General features: G+C 42.6%; 1 protein-coding gene across 1 annotated transcript in view; it reads left to right on the top strand.

Annotated features, from left to right (window-relative positions):
• Positions 1-22,206, top strand: part of LOC131890919 (uncharacterized) — a 33,596-nt gene that overhangs the window by 10,709 nt on the left and 681 nt on the right. Inside the window, exons 3-15 of the mRNA XM_059240410.1 lie at positions 682-874; positions 1,055-1,401; positions 3,117-3,321; positions 7,051-7,191; positions 12,188-12,579; positions 13,221-13,398; positions 13,630-13,752; positions 14,593-14,759; positions 17,687-17,880; positions 19,348-19,506; positions 21,360-21,534; positions 21,705-21,848; positions 21,977-22,121. Of these exons, the coding sequence (XP_059096393.1) occupies positions 682-874; positions 1,055-1,401; positions 3,117-3,321; positions 7,051-7,191; positions 12,188-12,579; positions 13,221-13,398; positions 13,630-13,752; positions 14,593-14,759; positions 17,687-17,880; positions 19,348-19,506; positions 21,360-21,534; positions 21,705-21,848; positions 21,977-22,121 (2,563 nt within the window). The remainder of the gene's footprint in view (positions 1-681; positions 875-1,054; positions 1,402-3,116; positions 3,322-7,050; positions 7,192-12,187; positions 12,580-13,220; positions 13,399-13,629; positions 13,753-14,592; positions 14,760-17,686; positions 17,881-19,347; positions 19,507-21,359; positions 21,535-21,704; positions 21,849-21,976; positions 22,122-22,206) is intronic.

Below are 22,206 nucleotides of genomic sequence, written 5' to 3'. Positions count from 1 at the left end.
CAGATATGCCTCAAGCCACAACGGTACAAGCACGCGATTTCTTTTTTAGTTTATTAATTGTCTTTACGGCCTTGATTTAAGAGCTAACTTCCGACACAACCAATTTTGAGCCGCCGGTGAGAACCATCTACAATCCCTGGGGCGCTGAGCGCATAAAATACAAAATGAGTGCTCCAAACACTTACGCCAAAGACGCGATCGCCTCAAACGGAGCTGTTTAGTGCAGCCCAAACCGAAGTGATCCTTAAAGCCCGAAGGCGGTAGCAGAAATTGTTTATTCACCGCCACTTTCCCCACCGCTGCTACATGTATTACTATCATAACCAAAACAACCGTTCTAACAACGTAATAAGTAGCAGCAGCAACAGCAGCAGTAGCAACTCAACATCGTGAAAGGGTCATAACTCATGGGTTGGTCCTAACTTGGGTTCTACGTAAAAGGTGGAACACTCATTCTCTGTTCTTATTTGGGAATCTCTTTCAAGAGAGAGGGGAGCGATGAAGATCCCTAATTGGCTTGAGTGGCATATTTGCCTAATTGTATGCTTCCTGCTGGAATGGAACATGCAAATGGGATGGCTTGAGAGCCATTCAAATCCCAGGGTGGACTAAACTAGGGAGATGATAGAACGGTGGCGAGATCTCGCAATGAAGTTGATAACAACTCATTCTACTTTTTAGTGTGCAACATCACCCTGACCTCTCGGGATCTCGAATCTCGGTCTGGCCAAGCTTATGGAGAGATCAAATCCCCGAGTGCTTTGTCGGGGCCTGCTTTTTGTTGGTATCGTTTCATCCCCGAGCCGGGTCAACGAGTTGAGGTTCAAGTATATCGGATCAAGCGATTGGGAAAGATCGATCCCCAGTCTATGAGGTGAGAGCAACCAGACATTCGTTTCTGCTGTACAGTATCTATCCCTGAGGCCATGCTAAGTGCATAATAAGATCGCCTCGGCCTTGAGGCCGGCTGGCCAATGGCCTTGAGCCCTTCCAGGCCCAGCTTTGGTTCAATGGTAAACGGCGTTTTTCTAATGATCTCCATTCTTCTCTTTAGCTGTGTTGGTGGCTTTATGCAACTCATATCGGGCCTCCGAGGTCAAGAGGGCCTTCCAAGCGGAAATCATCTCAAATATCATCCCTCTGAGCTGAGCATTTGTGGACAGAACGAGCGATATTTCCCACCATTAGTGCTCTTCCAAGATGTCAAGGATGCGTCCTCCGGAGAGGCCAATGAGGCCACCTTAATTTTCCGAGTGGATGAGGTCACGTCGAGGTCGCAGTTCTTGGCCCACTACTCGTTTACTCCCATTGATAGCCTGGAGGACACAGCTGTGCAATTGCGAGGAGCCACACCACTCACACGAAGTTTCAATGACGATGGGACAGAAAACACTGCTAATGGTAAGTGAAAGCTCGTACTGATGAAATTTGCTTCCTTTTCCCGGCTTAACTCTTTGGAAGAGAGGCACTCAATTGATTGTCCATGTCACCCTGAGGAATTGTTAATGACTCATCTTCTCCTGAGCCCAGTGAACAGAGCTATGGCTATGAGAAATCCCTAGCTTGAAGCTAGCAACTTCTTTCGATAATGCCACATCTTGGGAACAAAGCAAAACTTTGGCAGATTTAAATTGATGACTATGATGATCAATTAAACCCCAACGGGTAGGGACATGGTTTTGCTTTCACGTATTCAGACTTGGGAGCTTACATGAATAGACCACTGACTCACTGACTTTGCCTGTCCACCATCCAATACATTTTTAAGTCCGCTGAACGTCAAAACAAGGCCATAAATTTCTCCCCTTTCCCACAAATCTATTGATTTTGAGTGTATGCCGTTGACGGAATCCAATGTCATTCCTTTTTCTTTCAAAGCCACAAAAACTCAAGAGCACCAATACAAATCTTGGAGCACTCAGGACTGTCTGTGCGTCGTGTTCACGTGTGTGTGTGTGTATGTTGACTTAAGATCTCTCCCATTGTCTTCTCATGTTCTCCCTTTGATAGACGCTAACCTGACAAGCATTGTGCTGAAAACAACCCACAGAACCCACGCACCCACGCTCTTTACAATACATACATAGAGGCAGGCTGACTAACTCTCCAAACCCAACCTTTGACGGGATCTACCTACGTGTACACTCTAGACGAGAAGGAGGTGAAAGATAATATTTGGAAATGTCTCGGGTTCATCTCCTTCACCCCAACCGACAGACTCCAGTGCGTCTTTGATCCATTCAAAGGCTCAAAATGAATGTGTGAGTGAGTATGTGAGTGAATGAGTGGCGTCCCTCTTGAAATAGCCCTGTCTCCCACCTGAGAGAGGATGAAAATTAAAAGATAACATTGTCACGCTTTGGCATCAGTCAATGGGAGGTGCCAAGTCTGACTGAAGTGTAAACGTGCGAATGACGTCGTTTTCAATAAGAAGGTGGGAAACTGGGTTGTGTTTCAAGTCCGAGCTTTCGCTTTAACTTGGCAACTCTCCGGTTTTGACGTGTTGCTTGACACTTCAAAATGATCACAAAAGGGCCTCGTTAGGGTTTTCACAAAACTCGACCTTGCAGAAAGTTTCTATTCGACTGTTCTTCCAATTTAAAGAAAGACAAACGGACATCGGAAATTTTTCTCTTTAACGACTGCCAGTAATGTCTACTTAATGTTCTTGACGGGTCAAATAACCCCAAAAAGGTTTTTTTCAATAGACGGAAAATTTTCTGCCGACGAATTTAAAGACAGCATTCCAGAGTTTATTTCACTCTTTGTCTCTTTCTTTATCACTTCGTCCCAATTCTATGTTTGAAGTTGACATCATCTAGTTAAAAGCCTCTGTCAATTGCCAATTTCGATCCAATTCAGTGCTCAGCCCTCTGATGTTCCCTTGTAAGAAGCGACTACCGTTCTCTTCCTCTATCCTTGGCTCGACAGGATAAAATCTGCAGCTATTCAACCAGCCTTCTACACATCGTGGTGGTTGGAATAGTCTTTGGATCCACTCCCCGAATTTCTTATTCTTACTCGATCTCTCTCTAGCTCTCTCTAGCTCTCTCTAGCTCCCGTTCGTTCGTTCGTTCCAAAGCTGAGTTCATAACCCTGAGACGTCACTTTTCTAGATTGCACTTGGCTGTTTGAGGAAGAGAGCTGTCAAAAGGACGAGAGCTCTCTTCCCAATCGTTTCCGATTGCCCGAGTGTCAACTGGCTTCACCTGCCTACCCCGGGGTCTATCCTCCTAATCGAAGGTGCCAATACCTCATCAGACGTGGCCAGAAATCCTCTTTCATTAGACTCACCTTCACGCATTTCAATCTACCACCCGGGTAAGAAGCACTCAAAGACAGACGTTGTATTCAGCACTGAGGCATTACAGATGATGATGGCCTTTAATGGTGCCTAGAACAGCTAATTAGGATTAGCGTCCGAAGATTAACCCAGGATCAGGATTAGTTTGCTCGTGTTTATATTGTATAGGTACATATATTCGTGCATTATACTGTGGGGTATGCAATCTGATAAAATGAGTACACCCTCCCCTCTTCCTTGTCAGTTATTGTTTCGTCTATCAAAGGTCATCTAGTGTAATTAGATAACGGAAACAACGCACTCATTACTGATAAACCTCTAGCCAGCAAGTACCAATCTACACTGAATTCCCTAATGTTCTTCAGATACTTTGGCCGTTTTCCTGAACCAAAATGATCGAATGATCACGTATTTTTTAACCTGAGGTCAAGAACGCTCGGAATGTAGACGAGGAGGCTAAGGTTGAAAATTAACAGCTCCGATTCCAGTCAATATATTCAATTCATCTTCAAATGGGACTATTCCTAGGTCTTTGCAGTTGTGCATTTCAATTTTCAGCTTGGTCAAGCAACTAGGCCAAGAGTTATGCTCTCAATACTACAACATAACAATGCTTATAATGATTGATTAACGCCCATTGATTTTGTGAAGACTTATATTGTGAGGTTTAAGAAGGCATAACTTTTGATCTAATCGTTTGACGGCAAGGAAAATTGAAATGTGCAACTGTCGAGACCTGGGAACAGTCTCATTTGAAGAAAACCGCAATAGGTTCACTCGTTTGATATTAGTTAATTCTCGATCCTATGTAGCATTCCCGTCCAGATTCCAGACGTTCATGGTTTAGTAGAGTCTATATAGTACACTACATTAATATACGCCTTGAATGAACTAATCTTGAATTGATTGTATGGATTTTATACATGTCAACGTACCCAAGGTTGCCGGAGATTTTTGTTTTCATGTACATTTGTATTGCCTTAGATAAGTATAGAGTTCTTGGCGAACCTCAATGTGGAATACTTGGACGATTCTACGTGAGTAGGGGTTCACATGGTGCTGGCTCACACGTGCGTATCTCGACTGATTCTGTCCATTTCTCTAAGCTCCTAGTTTGAGGCTGCCAAAGGTTCCTTTGATTCTTCATTCCGTAACAGTACGGGTTCCCAACGGGCAATATGACCTTGATATTTACATATCCTTCCCACTACTCCTCTGTCTTTGCCAAGAATCGAAAAAAGAACGTTTCGGCTAGTGGTAATCACCAGCTATATCGATGGTGCACGATTTATTGACCACACTGCTAATGCTGCCCATCCTTTTCGAACACCTTTTTGATGTTCAACACATAAGTTAAAAGGCTTAAAACTGTACATTAAGTGAAGGTTGACATGACATTAAAAAGTCATCAACCATCTTATAAGTATGTTTTGATTCTTTGCGCTGGGGCAGTGTATATAAAAATGTAAGCCACAATAATTTCAGCGAGTGGAAGAAATTCCCGAGCAACAAAGTATGTCATCTGTATGTTGATTTCATCCCTGGATGTGGTTCATCGAAATGCTGTTAAATTAGATAAAATTCAAAATGCTAGATTGAGGCCAGAAGTGAGAAACGATAAGAAACCTTCAAGTAGAGTCGTGAACACTGATAAAGTTAGGTCGTTTCGTATCAATCAGTGAGTTGTTAACCGGATTTGCCACGCATTCAAAATATATATATATTTCTACCATGTTCAGAATAACAGTTTTCAAGGGTTTTAGCACAGAGCTCTTCTTCCAGGGTCCACTAAACCCGATTTTTGACGAACTCAACATGATTTGAAATCTTCGGCCTCCATAAATTCAGAGATTTTCAGAAATAAATAAATCTCCAAAGAATCAGATTTCTCTGATCCACTTTTATATGATAGATCTTGGGTTTTATAAATGCCATGCCCTGCCTTATTAGTGCATACATAACCGGTTCCCTCTGGCACCTTGTTCTATTGCTACCACATTCTCAATATATATCTTACTTGAATTGTACGACTCCCCAAATATGTTATCAATTTACTAGTACTTTTTAAGGGCTGAAATATTAGGAGAGTAATTCTGTTCACAATATCCTTAGTTTTGTACACTCAATGGAAAAGAAAAATGGTCGGAAGAGATCAAGCTTATCTCTCTTTACAGAAATGACAGCCTTCAGAGCAGTCTTTCAAGGATCAACAAGAGCAGCCATCCGAACTGTTTGTACTCCTCCTTAAGAAGGAAGGAACCCCATAAAAAGACATGGTATAGAGCCACCAACTTCTATACAAGTTGGAATTACGGTGCATATCGAGTGATTACTGCTAGCTAGCCCAATTCAGACGCTGTATTCGTCCATTATGATTATAGTGTATAGTACAAGGAGAAGAATTCAGTGAGCGAGTTATTTTTGTGATGTCTCATATAGTGATGATCTTGGTGGGATGCCTTAGAGACGTATTAATCATATCTGCTTTGAAGCTGGAATGTTTCCAAACCAGCCCAAGCGTCAATCAGGATCATCTGTCAAAATGAATGATCCACATGGGATAGATCCAGAACCACTAAAAGTCTCTCAAAGCTCTCTCACAAAAGCTAGCAACCTCTTTCCATTAGCCACGTACGGAATCGAGAATCCATGTTGTCGATGGTAAAAAAACGAAAACGGAGGAAAAGGGCCGCCAAGCTTCACTTTCTCAAAGTGTGACTGAACTTGGTTGTAACGTAAAAATGGGCATGAGAAACTTTGAGACATCAAGTGGTGCCAGGTTCTCTTCCCATCACAACTCAAACCAATCACAGAAGTATATCTAATCAGGTCCATGATCTGCCAAGCCATTGGAGACCACTAAGATCGTTATAAACAGATTTGCTCGTGAATAGTGGGTTGAAATCAATAGTCATGCAACAGACAAGATCTTTTTATAATGGAGGTCTGATATTTCTGTTGGGTAGATCATGGAGTACTCCTTGGGTAGATCCAGTCCTCATTCCAGAGAAACAAACAACTACTACTTTAGTGAACCAAAAAAGAGATTTGTGAAAGGTGCTTCGAGATCTGAACCCTCTGAATCTGCGTAGATAAGAAAAAGGGCTTACTGCACATAAATCCACACGGTGGTTAAAAAGCCTGTGCAAGTTTTGAGAGAAATACCCAAGCACATACTGGCCTCTTTTTAGCTCGCTAAACTATAAGAAACAATTTTGAATTCATACCTTTATGGATTTCTAGCTCAGAAAAGGAATTCACATACCTGAAAACATCTTTTTTAAAAAGCAAAGAAATTTTGAAACTGATGAAAACTGGACAATCAATTTCCATCGGGGGAGAAACAGATCATATCCTAATTTTCATTCAAATGAACTAACTACGTGCACTTCTTTCATAAAATAGGTGTTACAATATTTTAAATGTTTTTTGTTATATAAGTTTGCATTTAGAGCTAAAAATTCATAAAACAATCAAATTTAAGTGGTTCATTATGATTTTGCGAGCTAGGAAAATGCCAAGATGTATTTGGTGATTTCATCAAAAATGAATAAGGCATTTTAACCACAGTGCCCACTCATTGGTCTCCGAGGCTCTTTTATTCGAAGCACGTACCATCGTTTTGTGGGCTGGATTCTTCTTCTTCGTCGTCGTAGAATGACTAGTAGTACTAGCAATAGCATTCGTCTTGGGTAACTTGTGGAGAAGGATTGTTTTTCTCAGTTGGAGTCGTCTCTTTATTCTAGGCAATGCCAAACCCATTATGTAGCCGTGTACCGAGGCCGAACCAATCGGGATCCTCTCTATCAAAAGCTCTGCGGATATGGAACACCTCAGTCGCAAACCCTTCTCTTCAAAGGAGAAGAGAATATCCTCGTGGAATTCAGGTAAGACGCCTGACTCTATTCAATCAATAACTCAAGCTATGCTGTTCTTCAGACAAGGACTCTCTGTATCGGTTTAACCAATGGAAAGATTGCGAAAGACTCCAAAAGCATTTGAAGGAAGTTGAAAGCTCGAGAGGATTGATGAATTGAAGAATTTTCGGTGTTTGTCCACATCCCCGAAAAGTACAGCAAGAATGTTGGCTGGAATGTTTTTTGTTGTTGAATATGGAACATTATTCGGGCTGAGTTGAATTCTGTGGAAGGAAAAAATCCTCTAGCTAGAATAGCCCTTCTTCGATTCTTCGATTTCCCACGTCTTCAATGTCATTTTACTACCCAAAGAAAGAGAAATTGGCTCCTTCCAGTAGGGTATCCCGATTCCCATGAGGTGGGTGGGTTGGCTGACTAGCCTCTTCCGCTCAATGAGGATGTGGAGACCATAGAATGTGCGATTGACTACTGAAGCTTTAGGCTTTAGGCCATTCCGAGTAGGGGCCTAAACCCGAACTCCCTGAAGCTCAGGAAGAAGCAAGTTGTGGGCAATACTTTGGAATGAACACCACCATTATCGACCTTATCGCTCTCATGGTGGTTGGTGTGAGCAGCTCTTAGGATCTGACCAGGGTCCTTTTTCCCCGTCAAGTGTTCGAAAACCGTCTGGCGAATGTCCCAACTTTAGTGCAGATATTTATGACTCGGGCTTTTGCTCAATTCGGCAACGCGTTCCTCAAAAGACTGTAATAAATCACAGGGCAAACCAAAGAGCTCCTTCTGCCACCGCTAAAGCTAACCGAGTCAAAAGCAAGAGGGTCCATAGAACTGGCGGCGTTCCCCACCAACGATGTCATCGACCCTTTTCAGTGGCACGTACACCCACCCACACTATGGTATCGTGCTCGCATTCCTGTGGAGAGCGAGGCGTTTTTACCTCCCCAAGTAACTAACCGACACACGACAAAGTCTCCGAAAGGATTCGTCTAGTTTCTTTCGATTCATGTTTTTTCAAGTCAGATATGACTTCCTAGACGTTGGTGAACGAGGGTGGCCCTTTGGACTGGGGAAGTCTGTTCGATGATGGATACAAATGGCACCATCCAAGGGCGAGAATAATAAAGTAAAGGTCTTGAGCAGTCTAGTTCCTAGAATGACCTATTTCTTGATAACTAGAGGTCTTGGGATGGTCTCTTTCTGAGTACAAGCACCTACAAACCTTCGTAAATGTACAGTTAGGGCGGAAATTATTGGCAACCCCTTGATTTTTAGACATGATTTTATATTACTCGTGTAATAATGTTTCAAATAGCACAATTGTTTTTTAGGATAACAGCATCAGTATCAGAAAAGATCACTTGAGAATTAAAAGGATTTTATTACTTCGTTTTTGAGTTGAACTAATTTTGTAAAAATAGAGGTGTTGAAAATTATTGGCAGCGTTTGACACATCTAGTTCATTCTTGATATACACTGACTTACTTATACGTTTGCATCATGGTCAAGGCCAAGGAGTACAGTGGAGATCTCCAAGCTAAAGTGGTTGATGCCCGTAAGTCTGGGAGTGGCTATCAACTCATTTCCAAGAGGTTTGGCATCCCAATTTCTTCAGTGAGAGCAATCATCAAAAAATACCAGCAACATCACACAGTTAAAAATCTTCATGGGAGAGATTGAAAAAAATCCTTTCACCCTAGGCCAAAAAAGAAAATGGTCAGAATGGTTCGGAAAGATCCAAAAGTGCTCGTAGAACACCTCTACTCAAAAAGAGACACGTGAGAGACTGTTTGACCTATGCTAAGGACCATGTTGACAAGGGCAAGGCATTCTAGTCTTCATGCTTGTGGAGCAATGAGACCAAGATTGAGCTCTTTGGACATTGTGACAAGCATTTGTCTGGCAGGAGAAAGGAAAGGCATTTGATCCAAAGAACACAGTTCCAACCATTAAGCATGGTGGTAGATCCATCATGCTTTGGGTGTGCTTTGCCGCCACTGGCACAGGAAAGCTTGTCTGCATTGAGGGCACCATGTACGAAGAGGACTACCTCAAAGTACTGCAGGACAACCTGAAACAATCAGCAAAGGATCTTGACCTTGGACAAAGATGGACATTTGTTCAGGTCAATGACCCAAAGCATAAGTCCAAGATTGTTACCAAGTAGCTCTCTGCCTCAAGATCAAGGTTTTGGATTGGTCAGCACAAAGCCTGGACCTAAACCCCATCAAAAAAGATGTGGTATGAGCTGAAGCAACGGGTCAAGGCAAGGCATCCTCAGGCTATCAATGAATTGGAGGCTTTTGCAATGGAGGAGTGGGGGAAAATGTCAAGAGACACATGTCAGACCTTGATTGTTAATTATAGTAAATGATTGACTGTTGTCCTTGACAAAAAAGGATATGCAATTGGCTATTGATGTAAATAAATCGTCACGTTGCCAATAATTTCTGACATCATGGCTTTGACATAATTGAGTATAATACGGCAACCATTGCAATGATTGCAATCATACTTTGTGTGGTACTTCTTCATACTAATACCATTATCCGCATTTTTTTTTGCTGCAATTGTCAAAATACGTCGTAAGTTATTTAAGAAAATTCTAGAAAAACGAGGGGGTTGCCAATAATTTCTGCCCTAACTGTACGCGGTAGCTCTTTCGGAGATACATCGAGTATCCGTTCTGCAGTCACATACTAATAGGGGAACATCTAGTCCGTCCGTGGAAAGGCTGTTGGGTCTCGGCCTTTCCCTGGGTGGTCCCAAAAGTTCCTCCACTCGAGTCAAGAGCCAAGAGGAGGGACCGTATGTGTAGTACTGCTGCCAAATTTGAATCCCATGACCATTCCGAGGTGAAGATGAATATCCATTGTCGATTCTGCAGTTTTGGTCCGTTCATGCTTCTCGGTCAGTCCCAATGAGGAAGAGGCTGGATGAAAGAAAAGGGACACAAATCGAAGTATCGATTTTCATACCCCGAAATCGAGTGGGTGCAGACCCGATTGCATTACTTGAGAGTCTCTTTTTTGTTGGCTCCCTGTTGATTAAAGCAGAGAAAAGACCACCTTCCACTTTCGCTCTGTTGGGGCGCATGTTTAGATTTTGAGTTTTGTGTCGTCATTCAAAATCTGGATCCGTTTCTCATTTTTTTTTCATCCGGACTCCTTCTTCTGAGAATACGACATGTTTCATCCCTTTGGGGTTCAAAGGAAGCTCACTTCCACTTTCATCCTTTCGAAATTTCCACATTGAAGGAGACCCTCTCTTCCCTAAGCTTCATCATCCTTGGAGCGCAGACCTGACTTCAACGACTAATAAAAGATTCCGTTTCATGTGCGGTCGCGTTGCTTCAACTTGAGAATTGGCTCACATTTCGCTTCCCACGTCACTTGCATCGTACTGAAGTATCGGCGCATTAAACGTTCAAAGCTCTTCTTTTCAGATGATCGGCAAATGTATTGACTGTACCCAATATTATACATATTCACAGGGCGAGTAATAGTTCCAGCAATTCTGAAACATACATCTAGGTCTTCAACGGCTTCAACTTATGCAATAACACTTGATGAGTTGATAGATACATCATTCATCGAGTTTCATCCATTTATGAGGAAAAGCTTTAAAATATCTTTGAAATTATCGCTTCATGTTAAGACGGTGTGCGGGCGCTTTTCTTCATGTAATAAAAACAGGACCGCAAACTTTTCCAATTTTCAAGGCTGACGCCCACAAGGCAAGCCCTTTTGGCCCCTTACTCCCCCATTATCAACATCCCCTCCACTTCTGGTCTCAGCCACCCCTGGAACAACTCACTAATACCAAAGAAGTATTCAACTTGGAGGCTCTAGAGAAGAAGATCTTGGCTGTCCAGTAATATGTTCGCAATGAAGAGGGCAGGTTAAGTGAAGGATATTGAAGAAAAATGTGGTGCGACAACCCTGATATTGAGCAATTTTGAGGAAAACAAACATTACAGCCAACCTGTACCGGGCATAGCCTAGATTTGTCATTTAATTCAGTTTCCCGGGTAGTTGAAGCAAACAGTATTCTGGTATTGAACCAAGAGTTTAGTACTCTGACAGAACTGAACGAAAAAAACATATTTTTGATTTGGAGCACAACTCACTCGATAGTTGCAAATTCAATTGTATTCAGGAGGGAGTGCGAGTGGAGGTTATCTACAATGTTTGTCTTATTTCTCTCTCTTCAAAATGCTGAAAATCAGTGTTGCCGCACTTTGAATTTCCTTTGCTTCGCCTGCCCGATGTGTGTGAAGATTAAAAAAGATTTTGTACCTCCACCTCTGGTCTTTGCCATCTCTAGAACAAATGACCAATACGAAAGGTTAGGATAACGTGGAGAGTCATAAGAGTAGGATTCTGGATGACGGGCAAATTATGTGATGATTTGAATGATATTTTCAGAAGCACTCGTCATATTGAAGTCATTTGATTCCCAAATTAACGAATACAATGTCTCTCTATCACCGTGTCAAGTCGTGTTGTGCGGTTTGAATTCGTTGCTGATCTAGTTGTATGTTTTCAATTGCCTGGCCGCTAAACATTCATGCTTAGCATTAAAAATAATTGAAAAATGATTTAAATGGAACATATGAATATTTGAACCTTGGACACTTGTCGAGGTGTCTTTAAACAAAATTAACTATTTTTCCTCTCAATGAATTAAATAGAAGTTGCCATAGGTCGGAAAAGTGTAGCAATTTTGTCGGTTGTGCACAATCGTAGTGGTCGATAATGAAAGCCATTTCAAGTGATACGCTCATCAGTTCTTCTTTGGATGTTTGTTTGATTACTTTTTGGTATAAAATCACCATAACTATCGAATGAAGTCCGACCGAGATAATATAATGATGCGAGAAAATTGTTTGTTGTTATCATTTCCGGCCACCCTGCATGTACCAGGACATATACGCACATGCATCATCTCGTATTTCTATCAATGAGGACTTTCACTCTAATCTCGTTTGATTTCCCTTTTTAATCAGATCGGGCGACATCGTCCCGCCGATCAATTTCAATGGATTTGTTGCCAAACTCGAGTTTGTGGACGAGGCCGCCCAGGAGGCTGAGCGAATGCAAAACAATCAGTATGGATTGCCAAGAGGAGCCTCGAGTGACAGCCATGGATATCTGGAGGATCATCATGATTCCCGTCATCCACAAACACCGGATCAAGAGGAAGTGTACGATGAAAATGATTATGACGAAGATTATGAGCACGATTACGATGAAGGAGACGACGAGGGTCTTGGCGAGGGGGCGGAGGATCAGGACGATGATCATGATGAGGATTATGCCGATGATGAAGATGGCGAGGAAACTCAGATCCACCATCATCAAGAATCCGTCTGGAAGCAGGATCGCACTTCCGCCCAAAGTGAGTCAGTTGATAATGTAGAGGAAAGAATAAGGGGACCTTCTTTGATTAACTTTTTTCCCCATGTGTCACGTACAATCAGCCACTGGAAGCATTTGTCGTACAGCGAGTGGGAACTGGAAACATTAGTGACTGAGTATGATGGCATATTGAAAAAATACATGGAAGAGAGTAACGAACTCGAGCATAGTTTCTGATCATCCCTAGATAAATGGTATTTGTTCCGCCTTTTGTAGACAAAATGATATTGATATTGAAATTAATGAATTGGAGGAGAATTTTTGTTATTACAAGAGAGCTTAAACGCTAAAAGAACCCTAAACCTTGAAAGGGAGTGTTCTCCCTCCCATTTTCGAAAGAAGGATGTCACTCGTTCAATTTGAATTGGTGAAAAGGCAGGAAAAGGGGGACGAGAGGAGCTTTCAAGAGTATTTCTTTGCAATTTATGGCCAATGGAGATTTACATTTCGCCTCGGAATTAAATCCTTCCGGCTCGAGTCTTGGCAAACATTTGTACGAGAATACTCGTGCCGTGTTGGATAAAAAGGGCTCGATTGTTGCCTCGCACAAAGTCTAATATTAATGGAACCAAGTTGCTTTTTCCTTCTTTCGCACTGTGTTTCTACATTCGTTTCTTTCAGAGCCAAAACTAACAGGACAAAGTGGCTCGTGCATCCAGGAATATTATGGAAACCAAACTCGATCGGGTCGGATCAGTTCCAATGATTTGCAATTATCAGATAACGATGAGTGTACTCTCGTGTTCAAAGGAAACCCTGGGGATGTCCTTGTGCTCCAACTCACCACGTTCAAATTGCGGTAAGTCCTGATCATTGATCTGAACTAGACTTCAACTTGAACCATCCCTCCGACATCATGAAGCAAAAAACACACTTTCTCCATGAGAGAGGATCTAATACAGTTTCTTCAATTCGAGTATCCATTTCGTTTCCCGACATTGACATGGCTCTGGTTTCCTTTTCGTTGGTCTCACTCTTGGCTCCATGCATATTTCATGACCCCCACCACCTTTTCTCGTCTTTGTTTTAGAGGGAAATCCTGCGAGGCCTCCATCACCATTTCAGTTCCAACTCAACTTTTGCGCCACCCAGGGGAGTCCAACATAATCGACAAGATCTGCTCACCCGTCACCCAGAGGTTAAATGATCTGCAGTAAGTGTTAAACTTCGCCAAGTACAGATTCTCTGATTCAGGAAAAAGGCCAGAGGAAAATCTCACCACCCCAATGCACAAGATTGGCTTCATGATCTTCCAACTTAAGATGAGCCGTGCCAGACAAAAAAAGAAGAGCTCTTATAGCTCGTCCTTTCTTTCTCTCTTTCTCTCTCTGTGTCTGTCCGCTCGCTCACGATGTCCCTTAACGCTATCTTGACTGACTTTTGTGTAGGTCACTGTCTCCGTCGATGTTGGTTCTTTGCGGATAAAGACCACGGAAACTTTTTAAAGCATCCTTGTACACGCAGAGCATGGTATTAGGAGGATAGAAGGACGTAGTATTGTATACCACATGGGCAGGATATGGCACGCTACCACCACTGGTTCTCGTGCTACTGCTACCACTATTCTATGTTGTGCTAAGGAGGGAGATGTCTTTTTCTCTGGAGAGTTGCTTCATCCTCGTCTTGTGTGAGTAATACTGTAGGGCAGAGCGGCCTTAGTCAGGAAATGGGTGAGGAACAACTGTTAGACCTCATAAAAAGCCACATTATAAGCAAGCCATCGTCTCCTATTCGCGATCCCATTTCCAAGAATAAACCCCCCATGTTCCACGAAAGTTAGTACAGCAAACCCCAGGCAATTTGTTCCATGCTTAAGCTGGTATTGCATCTTCGGAGATGTGTTAGATGAGTTCCCAGCATCTTCTTTGTAGTTTCTTCTATCACGAGAGTATAGGGTAATTTTGTCGACTTGTTTGAAGTTCACACTTCCACTACCCTGTCATCACAATTCGATCACGGTTTCTCATACATTTCATTGTTCATTCCCTTCTAGTGGTCGAGGACATCAAAATGAAGATGGATCGGAAGGTCGCAAAGACCACGAGCACCAACGAGATCCCACCCAACCTCTTTTGGTGAACTTCAGCACCGTGATGCTTAATTTTAGAGCCCATCGTCCTTCGATTGACCGATTTGATGGGGTTTTCAAATTCCAGCACGGTGAGCGATCAATTCACTCTCTCGGCCATGATCTGATCTCAAGCTTGATAACTCTCATTACCAAGTCATGGGGCGCTCTTGAAGGTTTTTCCATTAAAGCGATTGAGTGCATTAGACATTGTGCATGAGATTCGGTTCCTAAAGATTCTTTTTCCAACATATACAATTCAACATTGTACATTGATCATACTTTTGGAGTTAAAACACATTTCACAATAGAGTCATGCAAGATGAATGATAGATTTTCAAAAAACGCTGTACACTAATACCAGTAAAGTTTGAGAAAAGAAAAAGAGCTTATTATTTGAAAATAGAGATATTTTACACAATTGGAAAGCAGATATTGCAGAAATACATTCAATTCAATTTTGACAGCCACCATGTAGTTGGGGAATTAAAGACATTGGTGAAACTAATTCCAATAGCACGGTACCATCTCCTTTGGAATAGTGGTCTATACGCCAACAAAGGCTGACTTCAATTACGGGATACTTTAGTGCACTTTGGTGCAAGCCCCTACCTCAAAGAAGAATCATTTGGAAAAGTCCATCATGAGGTCCGGTCTTGAGGAGGGCTTGGTTGACACGTCGACCAGTATTCCAAAAGTGATGGTTGGGTCCTGCTCCGGTCTGTTTTCCAACGTCTTTCCCGTGTCATCTCCAATTGAAGAAGCCCTAGTGAAAATTATTGATATGTTCCCATACTTCATGGTTATGGTGTAAATCATACAAAAAATGGCGTCACTTGGAATTTTTGATAAATATCTACCAGATAATGACTCAAATCCTTCAACTACAATGGTTCTTGTCCTATCCCTAGTAAGAACCGCAAGTCTTCTTTTGTGAACCCCCTTTATTGGATTTTCAGGACAAGAAGCCGTCGCAAAATTTGGGCTAGTCCTCACTCAAACCAAAAGAAAATAGCCCACCAACAGCTCAAGGGAAGCGAGAAGTCTCGCCAATTTTAACGACACGAAACCATTAACATACCCCCAACTACTTCAGCGACAAAGTGCCAAACTCCAGCCGTTCTATTTTTCACTAGACCCTCTTTGGTAGCGAGCAAGTTGAATCTAAATCGGTTTCAGCCCAGCCAACCAAATTATAATGGTCTATCCACGACCAAAGGCCTCTGTGGCTTGAAGCCTACCCACTGAAGCTCAATATAGTAATCTGCATCTGGTCCTGAAGGTGACATGGGTTATGTTTGTTCCTTACAACTTGGAACAACTTTCAACCTGCTTGAATTTGAAGGATTTCTCTTTTCTGTACTTCATGACATGTTTTTTCCCTTTTGAGAAATTGGCTCTTTTAAAAGATGGCGAGGGCTTGGGACAAAGAAGACCTTGAGTCCTCGATGGTGTTTACTTTCCACCCGTTCTTTCCGTGGAAGATGACAACGAAAGATTTTATTCTTCTGCCTTCCAACAGCCATTTTGACGTTTGGTAGAGAATTGGCTGGGGAGAATTCGTGTTGGCTTTTTGATCTTTATCAGCCTTCACAAGGCCCTCTCTCGCCCTTTCGTTTTTAAGCAAGACTAAGACTTTGCGAAGCGTTGCTGTGTTGTACCGTTTAGGGGTAGGCACTACTCCATTGCTACAATGAAAGTCGATGGAGCAAAGTGGATGAGAGTTTTGAATGGTTCCAAAACCCATGGGAACCCTGAGGTCTGCAGTCTTTTGAGATTCGAAGGCCATGCTTCCGGACTTTGAGGGATGATTCTTCGTGGCAGCTTGGCCGACAGTCAGTCATATTTAACTTTCCCATACGACAGAAACTTTGTTCCTTTCCCTTTTATACCGTTTTTAGATTCCATTAAAAGCCTTCTTCACTTTAAGTACCGGACTCATCTCTTCTAAGCGGGGGGCGAAACAGTATTCTTGGGAGTTCGCAGTAGTTGTTAAATGAATAGCATTCAAACTGACGCAATATGTGATAGTTTGTTGGATATTTCGTTTTTAGATTGTACAGCAATTTTCTGACATCTGCAGTGGTCCTTTCCTTTATTTCATCAAATTCTTCCCACTGCTCACTTTGTTCTTGTGTCGAGAGTTGGAACAAGCCTCGGAGGCCCAGGGTGCGTTCTTTCTTTGAAATAGTTCTTTTTGGTTATCCCACGAGGATCTTCTCCTGGGTCTTTCCGTCCCACTGTAGGTACCATAGGAATACTGCCCCTCAGATCCTACCCATGAATGTCTAACCACGAGAAGATGGAACCTTTTGTCGGGCCGAAATTGCCTCGTGATGCCTTTTCCAGAACAACTGGAAATGCCATGAATAAAGATCAAATCTTATTGCGAAAACCCATAATTAATATCGAAGACCATTGTGCTTGGGTAACTAGCTGAATGATATAAACTGTGCCTCCAAACACTGCGCGGGTAAACCACTTCAAAGAGCACATGTTTTCCTCTAATCAAATCAACAATTACGTTGTCTGGGCGACCAATACTGCCTCTTTAGCAGGGAAATATATTATTCCGGAGTCACTGGATCTTTTCATCTTGAGTTGGAGACTTTATAGCAGGTTATAAGAGCTGGCGAGAATGAACCAGCAAAAATCGAGTGAAAGTTTCGTCGCCCGCTTGGTTAGGTATTGCTGTGGCGGTGTATGTGCGATATAAGTATGTATGTATGTTGTATGAGGAACAAATGTCAGAGAAACTATTCGTTCTCTGAAATCTGGCCTAGTCATCAATTTCCTAAGGCTTTTGCCGTAGTAAGTCCAATATTTACTGTTGGAAGCTATTGAAAGCTCTTACTCAAAGTAGAGGAGGAAGTTTTCCTTTCAAGCTGGCATAGTAAGATCGAGAAAGTGTGTCTAAATGGAACAAATCGCGTACCGACAGCGGGATCCACGTACTACAGTACAATGTACACGTGTTGCAGAATGATAGAAACTAAGGTTTATTTGGCCTTTTTTGCAGTTCTTTCTGAAGGATTTCCAACGGCCAATACCAGTTGTGACCGCGTGTTCCCGGGACGGACCAGCCCAGCCAATGGTGCCATATTTGGGCCCCAAAACTGGAACCTCCTCCTCAGCGAGACCATGCCCAATTCCAAAGCCCTGAAGTGTTCCACTACTCTGATTCCAGCCGAGTCACAGTCGGTGACCATAATGGTAAGTTCACATTTTTGTAGGCACTTCCTAGAGAAAGGGAGTAAAAAACTCTTTGCCTTCCATTTGCAAATGGGCTCAAAAGCCAACATGTTGATGACACAATGAACCCAAACTGAAAAGGAAATGAGTATCTAGAATGCGAAAACAGTTCAAGACTTCTCTCCAACTTGACATTGAGAAGAGATGTGAAGGTCTCGGAGAGTTTGAGAAAAGAATGGAAGTCTCCGAGCTCTATGAAACAAGTTTTGTAGCTACTTTAGCTAATTAGCAACTTTCAACTTTGCCTTGGATAGAGGATTTACACACCAGCTCCACCTGCCTTTAAAGCTTCTTAACTACCATTACTGCAAGGTTTGGGATTGTTCTGTACCTATGTGTGTAGTACATGCTACATGCGCAAGTCTCGCCATTCCATTGTTTGAGTCTTCTGGAAGCAAAGGCTTCTTTCGCCTTTTGCGAACTTGCTGGATGGCCTCGAGGAACTTGTGCATTGGCGAAAATGTAATGCACTTCCCTTTCCCCTGCAGCAAGGAAAAGACTTCCAAAGTGTCGTTCTTCCAAAAATGGACCGATGATTTTGCATCGCTGAGGAGCTTTGAGAAGAAGCTTTCGAGAGTGAGTGAATGAGTGCCTGACTGAGTGAGTGTGAAGAGAAGGCCTAGCTTTGATTGCAAGTTCCTGAAGATCATAGCTTTCACATGCGGCTGGTTTGAACAAAATGTTGAGGTATGAAGCACAGGAGGGCGAGCGGATACTTCAGATGGAGATGATTGTGAGAAATTCTTTCTCGAGTGGATATCGAGCTGCTTTTAAGCTCTAACCATTGTCCTGCAGAGAGGGAGAAAGAGACAAAGCTGGGAGAAAAATGGCCCTCAACCCGGCAACTTTTGCAAAGTCAGCCGGTTATTTTCTCAATTCCTCGGTCCTCAAGCCCAAGTCCATAGCTTCACGAGCCACATCCAAAAGTTCCTTTGTTTCTGCTCTGGCGACAAAACAGAGGGGGGCTCACTAACATAAAACGAAAGGGGTGGGTGGATGGACCAAAGAAAACTTACTCAGCGAAGGACCGAAACTTCGAAGCCGAAATCTATTTGTTCCGGGCAGGAGCTCTAACCTGCCTCACCCATTCATAGTCTAGTAGTAAGAACTATGCCATTCTTTGTGTGTTTAGTGAAATTCGGTCTTGCCTTCGACACGTGGGCGGAGACCTGATTGAGGGAAACAACAATAGGGTAAAGTTCTGAGGCAGTAGACAGACCTCGGCTCTCGTTAAACCACAATGGAACTGGGTCCGTTTCACTCTTCTCTAAAGTTGTGTGCTTCTCGTCCTCTCTCTTTTCACATCCTTTTCACATCCTCGATCAACCTTTGACCTTTAGTGCCCTAAGAACCCGACTGAAAGGTCTTTGAACGCATTCCCAAGATACAGATGACATGCAATTAATCTCAAATTGTGTTACCTTCCAGCTGAAATCATCCACACCCGATGATCGAGACTTGTGTGAGACCCAGTGTGACTACCAAGGATGTCGTTGTCTCGTTGATGGCTCGCTGGATGAGACCAAACATATCTTGATCACGGACATATTCAACGGAGTTATCGGATGCTTCTGCGGGGATTTCAGCGTAAGACATGCCTGTTCTGAGTACGATCTGTTGGTTTTAAAGCTTCTCTTAGAGGGTTTTTATGAATAATACTGCAAGGGCAAGCAAATTGAACCGCGCCCATTTCGCTAGATGGACCTACGTACGCTCGGTCCTTTTTCTTATGTTCTGGGAAGGATCTTGTTAAGATGGCTGTAGTGTTGTAGCCTCGTAAACGTCCTCGTAAACTTTGCATACGCCTCTAACTCATGTAAACTTTCCAAGAACATTTTCTGTATGGTAGTTTACATGTCGTGAGACTAGTGATGGAAGAATTACATGCTGTACCAATGAATGCTAGAGTGTTTCAGTTCCCCGATTCTTGGGAAATATTGCATGTAAAACATGGTTTTCACTAACATGTTTGTTGGATCTTGTGCTGCATTCATTGTTGATGTTAGTGAAAGCCACTTTAAAGCAGCCTATGAAAGTTTGAATGTCTCAACGCAGAGTGTTAGTCAACGTTGTTGCTTCGAGATTGATTTTTACATTGAAAACTATTAAATTTAATCCTTTTCGAATCATCACCATTTACCGCAAGAGGTCATTATATATCAGTACCTTATTACGTACTTTGAATTACCGAGATAACATCCATAGAGTGTTTGTTAGCACCTCTAAAACCGATTCTTTTTTCATGAACACCAAATTGGTCGAGTGTTTCAATTTATGAGAGACATATGACTTTTTTTAATAATTCCACTAACCAATTTGACTGCATATGACAACTTAAAGGGCAAGGAAACCTGCAAAAGATCGATTTCTTTGTTAGTGTCACCAAAGTAAACGGCTGCATGAGCAAAAAGATCCTTCTTTGTCGACGCCAAATTTGACAATTTCTTGCGTTTGTCTGTTTATTGGCCTCACACTTTTCGCCAATCCTCGGAGTTCAGGGTCCAAAAGAAAGCCAGCCAGTAAAGGTTCCTTTGGCTATAAGATCACTGAAGAAAGCTAGGATCACTTGAAAGTTTTCCGGCCTTCCTCCTGCTCTCTTTCTCTCTCCTCAGACCCAATGCGAAGTTTTGGGCAGAAAAAGGTTGGAAATGAGGATTGAAAGATGGTGCTAGACCCAGGGCAAAAAAGTGCATTTTCAAGAAAAATGTAGCTTTTTGATTGGAAGTATGGCTAGTTTCTGTCGAAAGGCGTATTCTATGAAGGGCGTTCTCCGGACCCCTTTCACAACCACGTCGACAAATTGTCTTTCAAGACTAAAATTCTCAATAGCCTTACTTTCAACAAGCTTTGTTTCCATGTAAGGTCCTTTTTGAAAGAAGCAAATTGCAAAAAAAAAAGTTTGCGCCGTTTCACGACTGTCGGGCATCAACATTCAACATCAGCTTACGCCTAATGGTGATCAACGAAACTATTACACTAGTTGACCTTTGGAATCGGAAAATATTTGACTAAAAAGCCTTTTGTCGTTCATCTTGAGCCGAGGGACGTCAAATGTCAGTGTTTCAAAGTTCCAAAGATCCAAAGATCCTTGGTGACGTTAGGTTGATCCTCTGGCAAAGGTATGCTCGAGTTTGAATTTTAATTAACGACTCCAAATTCCAAAGAAAGGTGGGTGATGAATCCTCCTCGAGGAGAGCCAAAACGAATAGACCTCACCGCACAAAAGAATTCCCACTCTTTGCCCTTTCAGACGAGTGATGTGCGTCTTTTTGCTCCTCTCCATTCATTTTCCGCCACACAGAACCCAATTTCAGACCCCAAACCTGAGTAGAAGATTGTTTTTCATGCCGCCTGTCTTAGAACGGCATTGTGTGAACTGGAAAAAGGGCTTTTCGACTAATTCCTGTATCTCGTATTTTTTTCCACTCTCTCCCCCACAGCACCTCTTGCCTCTGAGCATCATCAGCTCGGCCAGTCTCATCTTGGTCTCCAATGAGGGATCCAGTTCTGGGCGACATCGAAAACCCAAGCGAAGAAGCACCTTCAGTTACACGGCCAGCTACTCGTTCCACAATGAAGAGACTTGTGGACCAAGGCGGATCGCATCCCCGCTAGGTGAGGGTAGCATTTATGCTCAAGATTGGTGCAAATCTTCGCTCCGGCACTTTAGAATTGTTTCTTTTTCGTGAACGTGGCTCTCTGTTCCACTCTTTGGCGGATGTTCCACCTTCTACTGTACCTTGTTATTTTTCTCTTTTCTTGTTGTGATTGTTGTGCCTCGGCAGGGAGCTTGGAATCCCCTTTGTCGCACACGAATGCTCAATCGTATTTCCCAAGTTCCACCTACTTCCATCAACATTGCCAATGGTTCTTTGATCCGCCACCGGCTCGACAACTTGTTTTGGAGATTTCTACCACGGACAATGCAGGTAAGCCAAATATTATCAATGCCCAGATCAAGGCAGGCAATCAATCGAATTCACGACGCAGTAAACCAGAAACTTGCCAAGAACTTTCCAATACTAAATCCCTGAGTCCCTTTTTTCTCTCTATTCAGTGGATTGTAACATTTGGAACGCTACCATCGGCATCTGGGACGTGGACACTCCAACCAAATTGGGGCCCAAAATCGATCGGTTCTGTCCCGAAATCATGTCCAAGGAATATGTCCTCGACACCACGAATAAGAAGATAGCCATCAGGTAGAACATCGGTCTCTTTCTTCTCTTTGATTGTAGATAAAATATGGTCCAAACCAAGAGGGTTCATGTTCAAATCTCGTTCCAG

Source organism: Tigriopus californicus, chromosome 1 (genome assembly GCF_007210705.1).
Source record: "Tigriopus californicus strain San Diego chromosome 1, Tcal_SD_v2.1, whole genome shotgun sequence".
Lineage (NCBI taxonomy): Eukaryota > Metazoa > Arthropoda > Copepoda > Harpacticoida > Harpacticidae > Tigriopus > Tigriopus californicus.
The sequence above is the reverse complement of the archived record's forward strand: the minus strand, read 5'-3'. Positions and strand labels throughout refer to the sequence as shown.